This window comes from Trachypithecus francoisi, unplaced genomic scaffold (assembly GCF_009764315.1).
Source record: "Trachypithecus francoisi isolate TF-2019V2 unplaced genomic scaffold, Tfra_2.0 Lachesis_group21, whole genome shotgun sequence".
NCBI lineage: Eukaryota > Metazoa > Chordata > Mammalia > Primates > Cercopithecidae > Trachypithecus > Trachypithecus francoisi.
The window spans coordinates 30757032-30774360 of record NW_022681467.1 but is presented as its reverse complement, the minus strand read 5'-3'; the positions used below and the strand labels follow the sequence as shown (position 1 = coordinate 30774360).

The following is a 17329-nucleotide window of genomic DNA, read 5'->3' as shown; positions in this document are numbered from 1 at the left end:
TCAGGTGGATTTTGGGGTGGGAGGATCCAGATGAGAGGGAATAGGGTTTGGCAGGCAGTGATAATGAGACTGAATTAAGCCATGGTTTTGTTTTTTGTTTTGTGGTTTTTGTTTCATTTGTTTTGTTTTGGAGACAGAGTCTCACTCTGTCACCCAGGCTGGAGTACAGTGGCGTGATATAGCTCACTGCAAGCCATGGTTCTTTATCACAGCTGAAAGTTACTAAACCATTCATACCCCACTTTCTGTAACCTAAAAACTATAGGCATCTAAACAGAACACAACTAAGAACCCCCAGAGGACCAAACAAACCTGAGGTTGGAGTCACAGCATCCTGTGGAAGCCACAAGGAGGACAAAGTTATGGGCTCTCAGCACCTGGTGCTGATGCCACATGCCTGGCCCTTGGCCTACGCTGTGAGCCTGATCCCCAGGCCCCCCTACATTGTTAGCCTTCGAAACTCAGGCCAGGAAAAGCAGAGTGAGGGTGGAGCCAAAGGCAGGGAGGAAGAGGGGAAGTCGAAGCACCTGTAGGTAATGTGTTTTTGCCTCCACTTCTGTCCAGTCAGGGCATAGCGCTTGTTTCTCCGCCTATGGCTTAAGTGGGGGTGATCAGGGACACCACATCGGGGTTTCTTCATCCACCTGGGCAGAGAGAGGACACACACATACGCATATGCACTGACCACTCTAGGAAGGGACTGCATATTCCCCAGCTCCAGTCTGGAAAGCAATGTGCCTTCCTCAATCTACACTCTGGGACCCTGGCTCGGATGGACTCCAACAGGAACATGATTGACTAAGTGATTCATTAATTCATACACTCACAATCTTAGATGAGGAAACATAGCTGTATAAAGACTGAGAATCAGAATACATGGGCTTGATAAGTTCCAGCTCCACCACTAGTCATAGGACCCCCAGGCAAGTGGCTGAACCAGTATGAACCTCAGTTTCCTCCTCTGCAACATGAGAACTCTAGTTCTTGTTGTTCTTAGGTGGATGTGCATCTTCAAGGAGAATGTACATGTGAAAATGCTCTGTAAATGCCATCAGATCACAGCCTGCCGTGGTTAAAAGCCTCCAACGACTTCCCCGAACACCCAGAATAAAATTCAAACTCTTCAGCCGGGCGCAGTGGCTCATGCCTGTAATCCCAGCACTCTGGGAGGCCGAGGCAGGTGACCTGAGGTCAGGAGTTCGAGACCAGCCTGGCCAACACGGTGAAACCCCGTCTCTACTAAAAACTAAAAAGAAAAAAAATTAGCCAGCTGCATTGCTTACACCTGTAATCCCAGCTACTCAGGAGGCTGAGGCAGGAGAATTGCTTGAACCTGAGAGGTGGAGGTTGCAGCCAAGATTGTGCCACTGCACTCCAGCCTGGGTGACAGAGCGAGACTCCATCTCAAAAAAAAAAAAAAAAAAAAAGTCAAACTCTTCATCCTGACCCACAAAGCCCCACATGACCCAGCCCCTGCATACCTGTCCAAGAACATCGTCATCCTTCTCCCCTTACATCCTAAGCTCCAGGCATGGCAACCTTCTTGCTTTTCCTTGAGCATGCTAAGCCTATTCCTATGGTAGGATCTTTGCATTGCTGTTCCCTCTACTTGCAACACTCTTCTTCTGCATGTGGTTTGTTCCCTTACTTCATTAAAGTCTCTGCTCAAATAGTATCCCTTCACAGAGGACTTCGTTGTCCTCTCTATCTAAAATAGTTTCCCTGGCCCCAACCCACTGCTATCTGCTTATCCTGCTTAATGTTTCTTCATAGGATTTATCACTCGTGAACTTAGATTATGCATTTGCTTTCTTGTTTGTTCTTTGTCTCTTTCCCCAGATTCTAAGCTCCATAAGGACAGGAGCCTTGCCTGTATCCCCAGGGCTGGCACAGTGCCTGACACAGAAGGGGTTCAATAATTATTGTTGACTGACTGACTGAATGAATGAATCACAACTATCCAACAGTAGAATGGCATAGCATGAAGACAGCAAATTCTCTTTCACTAGACTTGTTCAAGAAGTGAATAAACAGGCTGGGTGTGGTGGCTCACACCTATAATCCCAGCACTCTGGGAGGCTGAGGCAGGTGGCTCATCTGAGGTCAGGAGTTTGAGACCAGCCTGGCTAACAAGGTGAAACCCTGTCTCTACTAAAAATACAAAAAAATTAGCTGGGCGTAGTGGCAGATGGCTGTAATCCCAGCTACTCGGGAGGCTGAGGCAGGGGAATTGCTTGAACCCGGGAGGCGGAGGTTGCAGTGAGCTAAGATTGTGCCATTGTGCTCCAGCTTGGGCAAGAAGAGCGAAATGCCGTTACAGAAGAAAAAAAAGAAAAAAAAAAAAAAGAGGTGGCTAAAGAACTGTGGGGTGTGGAACATAATTATCTGCAGCACTTATTATATTGTGTTGTGATTTAAAATTTATTGGTCTATTTCCTCTAATAAATGGTAAATTGAGGACAGGAACTATGTCCTATTCATCATTGTGTCCCCAAAAGGTAGCCCAGTGCCTGAAATTACGTAAATCCTGATATCTGTTTGTTACCAGGTGATACGGTTTTGATTTGTGTCCCTGCCTAGATCTCTTGTCGAACTGTAATCCCCAGTGTTGGAAGCCGGGCCTGCTGGGAGGTGATTGGGCTATGCGGGCGGACTTCCCCTGCTGTTCTGCTGTTAGCGAGTGAGTTCTCATGAGATCTGGTTGTTTAACAGTGTGGAGCACCTCCCGCTTCTCCCTCTTCCCCCTGCTCCAGGCATGTGATGACGTGCTTGTTTCCCCTTTGCCTTCTACTATGATTGAAAGTTTCCTAAGGCGTTCCCAGCCATGCTTCCTGTAAAGCCTGTGGAACCCTGAGCCAATTAAACCTCTTTTCTTTATAAATTACCTAGTTTCAGGTATTTATCTTTTTTCTTTCTTTCTTCTTTTTTTTTTTTTTTGAGACAGAGTCTCGCTCTGTTGCCCAGGCTAGAGTGTAGTGGTGCAATCTCAGCTCACTGCAACCTATGCCTCCCGAGTTCAAGCAATTGTCCTGCCTCAGCGTCCTGAGTAGTAGCTGGGATTACGGGCATGCACCACCATGCCTGGCTAATTTTTGTAGTTTTAGTAGAGATGGGGTTTCACCACGTTGGTCAGGCTGGTCTCGAACTCCTAGCCTCAGGTGATCTGCCCACCTTGGCCTCCCAAAGTGCTGGGATTACAGGTGTGAGCCACTGCACCCAGCACATTCTTTTAAAAAGTTTGATTCTTGGCCAGGTGCAGTAGCTCACACCTATAATCCTAGCACTTTGGGAAGCTGAGGCAGGAGACTGCTTGAGCCTAGAAGATCATGACCAGCCTGGGCAACATGGCAAAACCCTATCTCTACTAAAGATACAAAAAATTAGCCAGGCATAGTGGTACGTGCCTGTAGTCCCAGCTACTAGGGAGGCTGAGGTGGGAGGATCACCTGAGCTTGGAAAGTTGAGGCTACAGTAAGCCAAGATCACACCACTATACTCCAACCTGGGTGAGGGGGGTGAGACCTTGTCTCAAAATCTAAAATAAAATAAAATAAAGTTTGATTCTTAAAACAACACTATGAGGTAACAGAAATTATTATTCCCATTTCACAGATGAGGGAAACAATCCACAGATAAATCCAGTACCTTGTAAAACACAGAAATCAGCAAGGCAGGACTGGAACTTAGTTGAATGAAAAAAATGAACTGTTAATTAATGCAATTTAACAAAGCCTGAAGCTTTTAGTTTTTCCTGTCACTGCTAAGCACAAAGTTGAGCTAGAGGAACTATGTTGTTGACCAAATGAATGGGTGAATGAATAAATGTGTGACATTTCCCAAGGTAGACACTCAAACATAGTACTTTAAATGGCTAATCTAGCTTCCTTTCATTAACAGTCCCTGGGAAGAGAACCAAGAACCACCTCTGGCTGAGTTAGACCTGGAAGGCACCTAGGGGAGGAAACAGGCTCAGAGAAAGGCAGCCATTGCCCAAGGTCACAGAGCTGGAGCTGCAACTTGGGGCTCTAAATTCTACCCCGAACACTCCCCAACTCAGGTCTTGAATTAATAAGTGTGACTGGCTTCCTCCTTCCCCTGCTTCCAGAGCACAACACCCCCACCTTCCTACAAGGAGGTGTGGGCAGAACTGAAAGTGGGAAATGCCATCCTTTTCCCTCGGATGGTTCCCTCTACCTCCTCCTTTCACCATCCACCTGCCACTCTCTGAGCGCTATCCAACAGGCCTGGGGCTTTTTGGAACAGAGTAAAACCCAAGGCCAGGTGGTGCCGCAGCAGAGACACCAGTGCTTCTGCCCCAGGATGCACTGCCATGAGGCCTGTGCAAAGCCCTCAAAATAACCTCCGCTTTGAAAGGCGGCTGGGCTCTCTTTAACCAGCCCACTCTGGAGACCACAAGGCCAAGGAGTCCATATCACAGGAGAGGAACATCACATCATCACAGGAGAAGAAGTTCACACTCTCATAGTCAGAGAATCTTAGGAACAGGAAATGTTCACACAGGATTTTAGGATCCTAAAACCCCAGACTCGTCAAGTTTTAAAAGCTCAGATGCTTAAAATAAATGGAATCTAGGCCGGGCATGGTGGCTTACGCCTGTAATCCTAGCACTCTGGGAGGCCTGATCATTGCAGGGAGCTCCTGATCACCTGAGGTCAGGAGTTCGAGACCAGCCTGACCAATATGGTGAAACCCCGTCTCTACTAAAAATACAAAAAAAAAAAAAAAATTTAGCCAGCATGGTGGTACATGCCTGAGATTTCAGCTACTAGGGAGGCTGAGGCAGGAGAATCGCTTGAACCCCGGAGGCAGAGGTTGCAGTGAGCTGAGATTGCGCCACTGCCCTCCAGCCTGGGTGACAGATTGAGACTCCATTTCATCAAAAAAAAAAAAAAAAAGTGGAATCTAGAATTTAGAGCCATAATCCAACACTCCCCTTTGCATATGAACACACTGAGACCCAGAGAGATGATTCTGTCCAGGAGTGACTTACATCAAATCGATCCTTGATCCACAATTGGGTGCATTTCCTGTTCCTCCTCCCACCAACTCCCCTGCATCCTCACCCAGCCCTGCTAGCTCCTTCCAGCTGCCTCAGGCTCCCCTCCCTTCCCACCTCCTTAGGAAACTCACTCCTGCTCTTTCCCATGCTTTAATGATGTGAATGGCTTTTCTTAAACAGCTCTCATAGCTTTCTTAAGCAAGTTTAAGCCTATTCAACTCTCTCCCGTCTTAAACAAACAAAACTTCATCCTCTCTAGCTGCTACCCATTTCTCCCCACCTCCCTGTCAAGCTTCTTGAATGTCTTTCCTCCACTTGCTACCTCTTCTCCTCACCTCCGCTTCTCCCCACTTCAGTCTGACTTCATCTCCACCATTCTGCTGAGGTTAACAACAACCTCTTTGTCACTAAACTCAGCAGACAACTTTCAGCCGTGCTTCTGTTGGAGGGCTCTGGAGCAGCTGGCCCCACTGACCACCCCACACCATGTGGCATCATGACAGTGCATCACATCATCACATCAGGCTTCTTCCTCTCCGGCTGCCCCTTCCTGGCTAGCTTTGCGGGGGGTGCTATCCCCAGCACCTGCCTGTGAATCTTTACATTCTCCTTGAGTGACTGTGACCATCCTCATGGCTTTTTTCTACCTCCTAAGTGTTACTACCTCCCAAGTGTCTCCCCAAAACTCATTGTTTCCTTCTGAGCTCTAGACTGGTGTGGCTCGATGACTGTATTTGTCATTAAATGGTGAGCCTCTGGAGGGCCGGATGACAGGCACATGCAGGCGCCCAGCAAATGTTTGGTAAATGGAAAAAGTGGAGCCAACTCATTATCATTCAAGCATTTTCTGTATTCTATGAGACATGTACATTGCAGGGAGCTCCAGAGGGTGACCCACACATAAATTATTCGAGCCCAAGGGGATTTAAGAGCCCATCTACAACCCAATCCCTCGTTGTACTGATAAGGAAACTGAGGTCCAGAAGGGTTAAGCAACTTGTCTCCAAGGTCACATGGAAAGTTAATGGGAGGGCTGGACTCCCATCCCAGCACGTCTGCCACTCACATCGGGATTATTCTCTCCTGGGATGGCACTGCAGGAATAAAAGATAGGAAGGGAGGATGGGCATGGGGTGTACACAGGCCATGACAAATGTGAACCCAAATGTAAGTCCAGAAAGTTCAAAGGCACAATGTCCTACGCAAATCTTACTCGATCGTTGTCTGATCCAACACACCGGTGACTGGGATCCCGTAAAACTGCTGCATAGTGGAGACTGCTGACTGCAAGGCCTTCCCTGAGTGCAACGCAGATGCCCGTGAATCATAGGGAAGCAGATAGCCATAGGACTTTAACCAGTTCTGAAAGACACATTAAAGAAAAGGATGCATTATGCTGGGAAAGGCTCTGTTCTACCTGGGCAGAGATGTGCCCTTAAAATGAGGGATCATTTGACCCCAGTGACTCCTGGACTCATGCTCTGAGTTCTTCTTCCTTCACTCCATCCTGCAGACACTGTCAAATTAACCTCCAGAAAGCAGCTTTTATTGGCGTCCTCTCCTGCTAGAAACCTTTCATTGGATTTCTGTTGGCCACAGAATAAAGACTAAATTTGAATTCAGAGCTTTCCATTGCCCTGCCTCTTTACTCATTTATTCAGTGCTTTCCACTGATATTGGACTAGACATGGAAAAGCACAGCACGGTTAATTCTGTGATACAGAGAGGCATTTTGAAAATGTTGTGCCACCCAGAAACACACTGTGTCTACTGTCAAAGCTTGACAAAGAACCATGTTGTAGAATATTTATTGGTAGGAGATTATATACAATATGTATTGCTACCCCCCAGAAAAGCAAGCCACTATAAATAAATATAAATAAAACAATGCATGATCTTATTTAAATATAAATAAATGATGTGTGCATAGAAAAAACCTAGAAAGGCATATATAAAAATTATGTAGGAGGCCAGGCACGGTGGCTCAAGCTTGTAATCCCAGCACTTTGGGAGACTGAGACGGATGGATCACGAGGTCAGGAGATCGAGACCACCCTGGCTAACACAGTGAAACCCCGTCTCTACAAAAAAATACAAAAAACTAGCTGGGCGAGGTGGTGGGTGCCTGTAGTCCCAGCTACTTGGGAGGCTGAGGCAATAGAATGGTGTAAACCCGGGAGGCGGAGCTTGCAGTGAGTTGAGATCCAGCCGCTGCACTCCAGCCTGGGTGACAGAGCCAGACTCTGTCTCAAAAAAAAAAAAAAAAAAAAAATTATGTAGGAGAATTCCTGATTTTTAGGAGATACACACTGAAGTATTGAGGCTGACATAAGGGTGCATAATATCCGTAACTTATTCTTTTTTTTTTGGCCCAGGTGACAATTGGCTAGCATATTATTCTTAAATGGGTTCAGAAATATACGTATATGGCCAGGCACGGTGGTTTATGCCTAAAACCCCAGCACTTTGGGAGACCGAGGCTGGAGGTTCACCTGAGGTCAGGAGTTCAAGACCAGCTTGGCCAACATGATGAAACCCCATATCTACTAAAAATACAAAAATTGGCCAGTCGTGGTGGAGCATGCCTGTAATCCCGGCTACTCGGGAGGCTGAGGCAGGAGAATCGGTTGGACCTGGGAGGCAGAGGCTGCACTGAGCCAAGATTGCACCACTGCCCTCTAACCTGGGTGACAGAGCAAGACTCTATCTTAAAAAAAAAAAAAGAAATATACATATATGTCTATATATATATATACAAAGAGAGAAACAGAGACAGAGAGGAGAGAGAGATAAAGTAAGTATAGTTAGATGTTAATAGTTTTGGGTGAGGGGCATTCAAGTATTCTTTGTTGGCTGGGTGTGGTGGCTCATACTTATAATCCCAGTGCTTTGAGAGGCTGAGGTGAAAGGATGGCTTGAAGCCAAGAGTTTGAGACCAGCCTGGGCCACATATCAAGACCCCATCTCTACAAAAAAGTTAAACATTAGCTGTGCATGCTGGTGTGCACCCATAGTCCTAGCTACTTGGGAGGCTGAGGCAGGAGGATCACTTGAGCCTGGGAGTAAGAGGCTGTAGTGAGCCATGATCATGCCACTGCACTCCAGGCTGGGCGACAGAGTGAGACCTCATCTCTAAAATAAATAAGTAAATAAATAAATATTTAAAGAAATTGCCCTATTCTCTAAAATGTTTCTGAAAGTCTGAAATGATGTCATACTTTTTTTAAAAAATAAAAAAGAATTGACTGAGTATCCTTTGGTTATAGTATCACGAGGCACTTCTTTTTTGTGCTTTCCTGTTTTCTAAGTTTTTTGCATGGAGTGATTTTTTTGAAAGAGGAGAAAAACATTAAAAAGGCAAGAGAATCTGAAAGAAGCTTGGGTGAAGGAGCTCAAACAAGCAATGACTCAGAAGGATAGTAAGTAAAGGGTGGCCCATGCCTGTAATCTCAGCACTTTGGGAGGCTGAGGTGGGTGGATCCCCTGAGGTCAGGAGTTTGAGACCAGCCTGACTGTTGGTGAAACCCCGTCTCTACTAAAATACAAAAATTAGCTGGGCGGGGTGGCGGGCTCCTGTAATCTCAGCTACTCGGGAGGCTGAGGCACGAGAATCGCTTGAACCCAGAAGGCAGAGGTTGCAGTGAGCCAAGATCATGCCATTACACTCCAGCTGGGGCAAAAAGAGCGAAACTCTGTCTCAAAAAGCAAACAAAAAATTATTCCCACCCAAAAGCATGAGGGGATGAAGACCCAGGAACACAAGAGTACCAGGAAATATGTGGCATCAGCTGGAAAATGAGGAAAACATCCGTGTATTTGTTGAGCCCACAAGCACTTCCAGGAGCTACATGCTGGGCTCGAATCTAGATAACCCCGTTTCCCATCCTCAGAGGATTATCCTGAATGCCAAATAAGCCAATGAAGGGAAAAGAGCCTGAGGAAATGGCATGATTCCCCTCCTAGCTATAGCTTTTGTTTCATGTGTCTATATGAACAGGCTAATTATGGATGTGTCTTTTATTATAAGTCAAATGAAACAGTTTTTCATAAGGCAGCCAATCAGAAACTATAAATAAGTTATTATTTGCTTCACCAAAGGTGACTATAACATCTTTACTGCCTTGTGATAAAATCCATCTGATGATACAAACAAAATTGTCAGAATAATAAAGCCTTGAAACATATACAACAAAGTAACAACTTTCTGTCTCTCACAATTGGATCTGAAACATACTTTCCATTCCAAATGATGGCACAGAATATCAATACTTGCAGTTCCCTAAATATTGATTCTCTTTCCTGCCTTTGTATTAATACATGTTCTTCCCTCTGCCTAATATTTTTCTCAGTTTGGCAAAAAATTTTCATTTTTTGACGTGTCAGGCTAAGTTATTTTCTTCCTTTCTGTGCTCCCCAAATCCCCTATTATAGATATTATAAGATTGGGCTGGAATCATTACTTTACATATCAGTCTCCTCTTCCTCCTCCTCCTCCTCCTCCTCTTCCTCCTCCTCCCAAAGTGCTGGGACTTTAGCCTCCTCAAGGGAAGGGGCCATAGCTTAATCATCCAGTGCCCAGGACAGTGATGGGCACGGTAGCTGCTCATTATGTGCATTTGACAAGCATTAACTGAGCACTTACTACAGGCTAGGCACCGTGTGAGGCTCTGAAAAAATAAAGATGAATAAGGAACTCAGAGACTGACAAGTAAACCCACAGTAAAAACACAATGCTAAAAAGCAGGTGTGCACAGAGTTCTATGGGAGAACAAAAGAGGGGTGTCTTATCCGTGGTGGGGAGGGGGGCACCACAGAGAAAGGGGAACTCAAGGACAGCTTCCAGGTAGAGATGAGATTTAAGCTAAGACTTGAAGTATACATCGTGTGCAATTGCCTGGAAATGTGGGAGAGCATGGCACATTCTGAGCGGATTTTTTTTTTCTTTTTTTCTCTTTTTTTTTTTTTGAGACAGAGTCTTGCTCTCTTGCCCAGGCTGGAGTGCAGTGGCATGATCTCGGCTCACTGCAAACTCTGCCCCCCGGTTCAAGCGATTCTCCTGCCTCAGCCTCCCAAGTAGCTGGGACTACAGGCACATGCCACTACTGCCTGGCTAATTTTTGTATTTTTATTAGAGATGGGGTTTCACCATGTTGGCCAGGCTGGTCTCAAACTCCTGACCTCAAGTGATCCGCCTGCCTTGGCCTCCCAAAGTGCTGGGATTACAGGCGTGAGCCACTGTGCCTGGCCATTTGACTCTTGCTTTTTGAAATCTAGCCATCCTGCCCTCCCATGTGCTCCTGGGACCAAGAGCCAGTTCTTGTGGGTCCTATGGAGGGCAGTTCATCTTTTGCAGTCAAGTCTACTTTCTCTTGGGTGACTTATGGATATGACAGCATCTCCCAGAAGGCTGGGGACACTGCATAGCGCCTGGTGCTGAGTGGATGCGGAGAAATGACGGCTAAATGGAATTACATGCTCTTCACCTTCTCACTCAACTTTCTTAGGACCAAACACAATTACTTTCTATTAGGCTTTAGCTTGAGGAAAGTACTTTCCCTATAGGAGATTCTGTATACTTTAAGATATAAGAAAAGGAACACTGGATAACCCAATGCATTTCCCTTTTTGTCTTTCTCCCAGGAACATTTCAGCCAAATTTATAGCTTATGTGTTGAGCATGGGAATGTTTGGAAGTAACAATTACTTTTTTCATCCTTCAACCCCCAAGTTTTATGTTTCATCCTTCAAAGACTTACATAAAGACATTATGGTTTTTTTAAAATTTAATTTTTATTTATTTATTATTTTTGAGATGGAGTCTCACTCTGTTGCCCAGGCTGGAGTGCAGCGGTACTATCTCGGCTCACTGCAACCTCTGCCTCCCAGGTTCAAGCGATTCTCCTGTCTCAGCCTCCCGAGTAGCTGGGATTACAGGCATGTGCCACCACGCCCAGGTAATTTTTGTATTTTTAACAGCGACAGGGTTTTACCATTTTGGCCAGGCTGGTCTTGGACTCCTGAGCTCAGGTGATCCACCCGCCTTGGCCTCCCTAAGTGCTGGGATTACAGGCGTAGAGCCACAAGACATTATGTTTTAATCTGTAAGCTGCCTCAAGACATCCCCAAAAGAGGTGTGGTACAAACCTAAGATATATCCAGTGCCTCCCTATCTGCCAACGGACTGTATTGGTTCTCTAAAAATTTGACTAAGATGAATTACAGCATTTGGGAAATAGCTAGAGACCTCTGAACAGATAACTGCTGACAAGCCAGTCAGCCAATGGAGTATTTTTTGAGCATCCACCTTGAAGCTAGCATGGAATTTAAAAATCCTCATTCCTGCTTATGGTAGGAGGTGAGGAACAGGGGGTCTTCTACATAAGCCCGCTCTAGTGTTCCAGTGCTCTGGGGACTTAAAAGTAGCTCCTTCTCAGTAAAAAGCTGGCAACCTGGTTTATGCAGCTCCTTTTCTGGGATACTCAAGCAAGGAGCATCTCACAGCCCATCCGGATCCATTACGAACATCACAGAGTCTATCCCGGCCACATCAGGAGTCAGGATCTACGGACTCAGGTCATAGGCAAATGTCTGGGCCAGAACTAAACACTGGGATGGATCAGACACATGGTGGGGCTAGGCCAGTATTAGTATATTCTCTAATATTCTCTAGGCTCTGTTTCCCCCAACCAGGTTCTCTGGGGACAATCCTCAGAGCCCACGGGCACATTCCTAGGAGGGGAAATGGGGTGGGGGCAGTCAAATGACAGCATCTAAACCAGGGAACAGGACATGAGGTTGGACTGGCATTGTGTGTGCGTGTGTGTGTGCGTGTGTGTGTGTGTATTGGAGGCTAAGGAAGATGGATCGGGGTCAGATAATTCTAATTCATGCTGCTTAATCCTGTCTCTGCCACTCACTTTCTCTGTGACCCAGACAATCCTCTGCCTTCTCTGGGCAGAACTCCTGAGGCTAGAGCAAGGGTACTACATTCCAGTCATAGCAAATCCAAAGCACTCTCTGCCGTTCATAGTTCCAGGTTCTTTCTGCTGCCTCCAAAGCCCATTCTCTTTAAGCACATTAGCAAACTCCTACTCATCCTTCAAGGTCTAGCTCAAATGTCACCTCCTTTGTTAAACCTTCCTTAGCTCTCCCTGTCACAGCTAGTGGTTGACCTCTTTACTCCCGCAGTACTTTGTACACACAACTACCACAATGTATCATACCCAGTCGTGGATATGTCTGTTTTTCCCACTAGATTGAGTTCCTGGAGAACAGAGATGGTGTATATTTATTTTGGTATCTGTTATAGTATTTAGCACAGTGTCTGACACAAGAAATAATCACTGAGTTCATGAATGAGTGAACAGTTGATCTAGGAGGCACTGCCTGGATATCAAGGAAGGGATTTCATCTTGGGAAGATTTAGTAATACACATGAAAGCACCAAGCACAATTCCTGGTATCTATTAGAGGTTTCAAAAAACACTTGCTGAAATTCAATCTATTGTGGTTTGACTTCCTTGCTTGATGAGGCAATAGGTTCCATTGTTCCATTTGAAAAAAAAAGAGATAAAATCCACTAAAGGAAAAAAGTCCCATTCACTTTTAGACAGAACGACCTTGCTTTCATCTCTTTACACCTAGATCCATTAATCAATCATCAGCCATGTCAGAAGTCTAACCTTTACAGCTCAGTTAGCCAGTTCTTAAGATGTCTGTCACCCTTTAAGTGCGGAAAGAGGTGTAAACCCAGAGGAAAGTGAGAAAAATCTCAGAATGCAAGCAGAGACCAAAATAGCTGGACTGAGCCAAAGACATAGAGATCATAGACAATACGATGTGATTGGTCTGCCGGCCAGAAGGCAGGATTTGGGGTCCTGAGAAGCCAAAGCTGAGAAGTCCCGGAGTGGTGGCAGTGAAAAGAGAGAGCAGAGAATACCAAGGAGAACAAAATGTGGACAGAAGAGGGAAGAGAGCGGCAGACAGCAGAGGCGGTGATGAGGTTAGAAGTGGCAATGGGGGTGGCAAGAGGCAGATCTCTGGCAGTGCCGACAAGTGCTCCTGGAAACAGAGATGGCCATGGGAAAGGATGGAAAAGGTGGGTCATTTAAAACAGTGGGGTCTCCAGGGGGCATTCGGGAGCATCACAGCTGAGTGGGAGCCTGAACCAGGACCATACGGGCCTGGAGAAGGAGTGAGGAAAATGATCAGGATTAGGTGTTTGATCAGAAATGAAGGGGTGAGGAGGTATTATCAGAAAGGCCAGAGGTAAAGTCTACAAAAAAGGACCAGGCAGAAAGATGTCAAATTTGGAAGCAGGGGCTAGAAGGAGGAAGAAAGAATAAAAGATCCCCATGAAAGAGTTGGGGCAACTATGGTCATAATCTAGGGTGATGAGGTGAGCAACAGGAAACAGGCACTGGTCTCAACATGCATGGGAGTTTCAAGTCCAGTTCTAGAGGCTTTATATGCAGAGCGACTGTGACAAACTGGAGCTTGACTAAAGGAGCGTGGCCAAGAGAGTAAGGGGACCGGGAACCATGTCCTGGGAGGACAGATGAGGGGTGTTTAGGTTGGAGAAGACAGACTGTATTAAGGGGAACAGGAGCATGAAGGAGGACATTCTGGTTGGTACAGAAGGCAAGACTAAGACCAGAATGAGAGATTATAGGACAGAGATCTTGACTCATTATAAGAAACAACTTTTTATCATTATACTATAAAGACACATACACATGTATGTTTATTGCAGCACTATTCATAGTAGCAAAAGACTTGGAACCAACCCAAATGCCCATCGATGATAGACTGGATAAAGAAAATGTGGCACATGTACACCCTGGAATACTATGCAGCCATAAAAAAGAATGAGTTCATGTCCTTTGCAGGGACATGGATGAAGCTGGAAACCATCATCCTCAGCAAACTAACACAGGAACAGAAAACCAAACACCACATGTTCTCACTCATAAATAGGAGTTGAACAATGAGAACACATGGACACAGGGAGGGGAACATCACACACCAGGGCCTATTGAGGGGTGGGGGGAAAGGGAGGGAGAGCATTAGGACAAATATCTAATGCATGTGGGGCTTAAAATCTAGACAACAGGTTGACAGGTGCAGCAAACCACCACAGCACATGTATACCTATGTAACAAACCTGCACGTTCAGCACATGTATCCCAGAACTTAAAGTAAAACAAATAATAATAATAATAAAAGAAATTACAGGCCCTGTGACCCCAAAGATATCCCTGAGTTTAAACACTGTTTTTCAAGGTTTTGTTTACTTTGCTTTGTTTTTTTTTTTTTTTTTTTTTTTTTTTGGAGGCTCATAAATAGGTCTATTTCCTGGGGGGCAAAAAAAAAAAGAACAACTTTTTAACAGTCAGAGATCTTCCAAGTGTAATAACAATGATACTACCATCTTTAGAATGCCTACTAAGTACCCAGCACAGGCACTCTATTGTGCTAAGCACCCTAGAATGCAACAATTCCATGAGGCAGAAATTATGACCTCCCAATTTACAGATGAGGAAACAGGTTCAAAGAGGTTAAGTAATTACAGCTGGCCCTCCATATCCGTGGCTATCTTGCGGATATGGCAGGCTATAAGGGACTTGAGCATCCATGGATTTTGGTACCTGAGAGGGTCCAGGAAGCAACCCCTTGTGGGTATCAAGGGATGACTGTATCCAGAGCCCTAAAGCTAAGAAATGGCAGAATTCAGGCATATTCCATATGGTCAGAGTGTTGGACAGGCAGCCCCTCCCCCTTCCAGGACCTCCTAAACCTCACACTCCTTGAGTGCAACGCCTTATCTCAGACAATAGTGAGCTCAATATGCCGGTGCTATGTCATGGTATGGCACCATCAGCTACCCAGTTGTCCAAACCAGCAGCCTCATAGGACTCACGACTCTTCCCTCTCCTTCACTGCCCACATCCAGTTTCTTTTTGTTTGTTTGTTTTGAGACAGGGTCTCGCTCTCAGCCATGGCTCACTGCAGCCTTGAACTTCTGGGCTCAAGTGATCCTCCCACATCAGCCTCCTGAGTAGCTGGGACTACAGGCGTGTGCCACCATGCCTGGCTAATTTTTCTTTTTAAATATTTTGTAGAGACAAAGTCTCGCTGTGTTGCTAGGGCTGGTCTTGAACTCCTAGGCTTAAATGATACACCTGCCTTGGCCTCACAAAGTGCTGGGATTACAGGTGTGAGCCACAGCACTCTAGTCTTTTACCAAATAACTGTTGGTCCTACCTCCTAAACATCGAATGTTTATTTCTGTCCCTTCATTCAATAAATATTTATTGAGGACCTACTATGTACTAGGTACTGTGTGCTAGGGCTAAAAGAGCAAACAAAAACATTCTAGTCCCAGCCTGGCCAACATAGCAAGATACCTCTCTACAAAAAAAATTGAAAAACGGCCAGGCGTGGTGGCTCACGCCTGTAATTCCAGCACTTTGGGAGGCTGAGGCGGGCAGATCATGAGGTCAAGAGATCGAGACCATCCTGGCCAACATGGTGAAACCCCGTCTCTGCTAAAAATACAAAAATTAGCTGGGCATGGTGGCATGTGCCTGTAATCCTAGCTACTCGGGAGGCTGGGGCAGGAGAATCGCTTGACCCTGGGAGGCGGAGGTTGCAGTGAGCCAAGATCACACCACTGCACTCCAGCCTGGCGACAGAGCAAGACTCTGTTTCAAAAAAAAAAAAAAAATTGAAAAAATTAGCCAGGCGTGGTGACACACCCCTGTAGTCCTAGCTACTCTGGAGACTCTGGCAGGAAGATCCTTGAGCCCAGGAGTTGGAAGCTGCAGTGGGCTGTGGGCGACAGAATGAGACCATGTCTAAAACAGAAACAAAAACAAAAACCCAAAACACCTTTCTAGTTACTTTCTAGTAGTTACGGTCTAGTGGAAGAAACATGTGGGAATAAGTGCTGTGAAGAATAGAGCAGGTTGGAGAGATGGAGAGTGATGGGACAGCTATTTATGGAGGATGATCAGGGAGAATCTCTTTGAGCAGGTGACATTTAAGCAAGAGATCTGAAGGAAGTGAGGGAGTGGGCCCTGTGGCTACTAGGAAAGAATGTTCCAGGATGGGGGAACAGTAAGTGTGAATGCCCTGAGGTAGCTTTAAGAGCTTTCCATCTCTGCAGTCAACAGCCTTTATGATGTGGTCCCTGACTCCCTCTGCAACCCCTTTTATCTTTCCCCACCTAGTGCTCTGTGTTCCAGTGAGTTCCAGTTCTCCTAGGGCCTTACACGTATTGTTCCTTCTATTCAGTTCACTCTTCCCTCCTCTCTCTTTGGGGAGTCTTGAACCCTTACATCTATTTCAGAAGGTCCTTGTACATCCCTGTCAGTCCCCCATCTCTTTCCTTATCACAATTCTTATCACACTGTATTGTAACCACATGTTGAATTATCTGTCTCTTCCTTTTGACTCTAAAATGCATATATGTCCTCCTCATCATTGTTACCCCAACAGCTAGCACAGGGCCTGCCATAACCATGACGAAATGGACATGTTCAGTGTCACTTATAATTGACTACGTTATCATTTAGAAACGTCTTCTATTAGCACTGGCTCAGTAGCCAGCAGCTTCTGCTCTCTGTGCCTTGGTTCTGCTGTTATCTCTGGGTCCCTCACCTTGCCCATCTCCTTGGTAAATCCTAACTTGAGCAAATGGTCCACGGCAGCTTCAACCCCCCACACTAAGATACTATTGTATCACTGTATACAGGCATGAATGGTGGCCTAAGATCATTCTTCCTCATCCATTGCCATATTGGCTTAATGCTTACAACTGCATTTTTTTCCTCAGTTTCTTTCTCTGGCATTCAAGTTCTAAGCTGAGACTACTATGACCCTAATCTATTTTTCAGGGTCTCAGATTCCCTGCCTAGTTCTTAGACAGCCTCCTCCAGAGAGTTCGACTGTATTCTCAATACACCTGGGAGCTGAATGGGGTCCTACCTAAAAAGACAGCTCACTTGGGACCAAGATGCTACTACATACCAAATATTACCTAACTTTTCTTTTTCTAGCTGAGTGCCCCTGGGCAAATGACCTAACTTCTCTAAGCATCACATTCCTCATCTGTTAAATAGATGTTTAAAGAAGGGTTGTTAGGAGGACTCAATGAGATGATGCACGTGGTAATAAAAATAATGACCCTTCAAAGACATCCACATTCTAATCCCCAAAACCTGTGAATATGGTACCTTACGTGGTAAAAGAGACTTTAGAGAAATGATTAAGGATCTTCAGATGGGGGAAATGAGCCCAGATTATCCA

General features: G+C 45.5%; 1 protein-coding gene across 1 annotated transcript in view; it reads right to left on the bottom strand.

Moving 5' to 3' along the window:
• Positions 1-17329, bottom strand: part of MMP24 (matrix metallopeptidase 24) — a 53130-nt gene that overhangs the window by 24321 nt on the left and 11480 nt on the right. The window contains exons 2-3 of the mRNA XM_033186213.1: positions 6234-6382; positions 528-644 (exon numbers count right to left, since the gene is read on the bottom strand). Coding sequence (XP_033042104.1) covers positions 528-644; positions 6234-6382 — 266 coding nt within the window. The remainder of the gene's footprint in view (positions 1-527; positions 645-6233; positions 6383-17329) is intronic.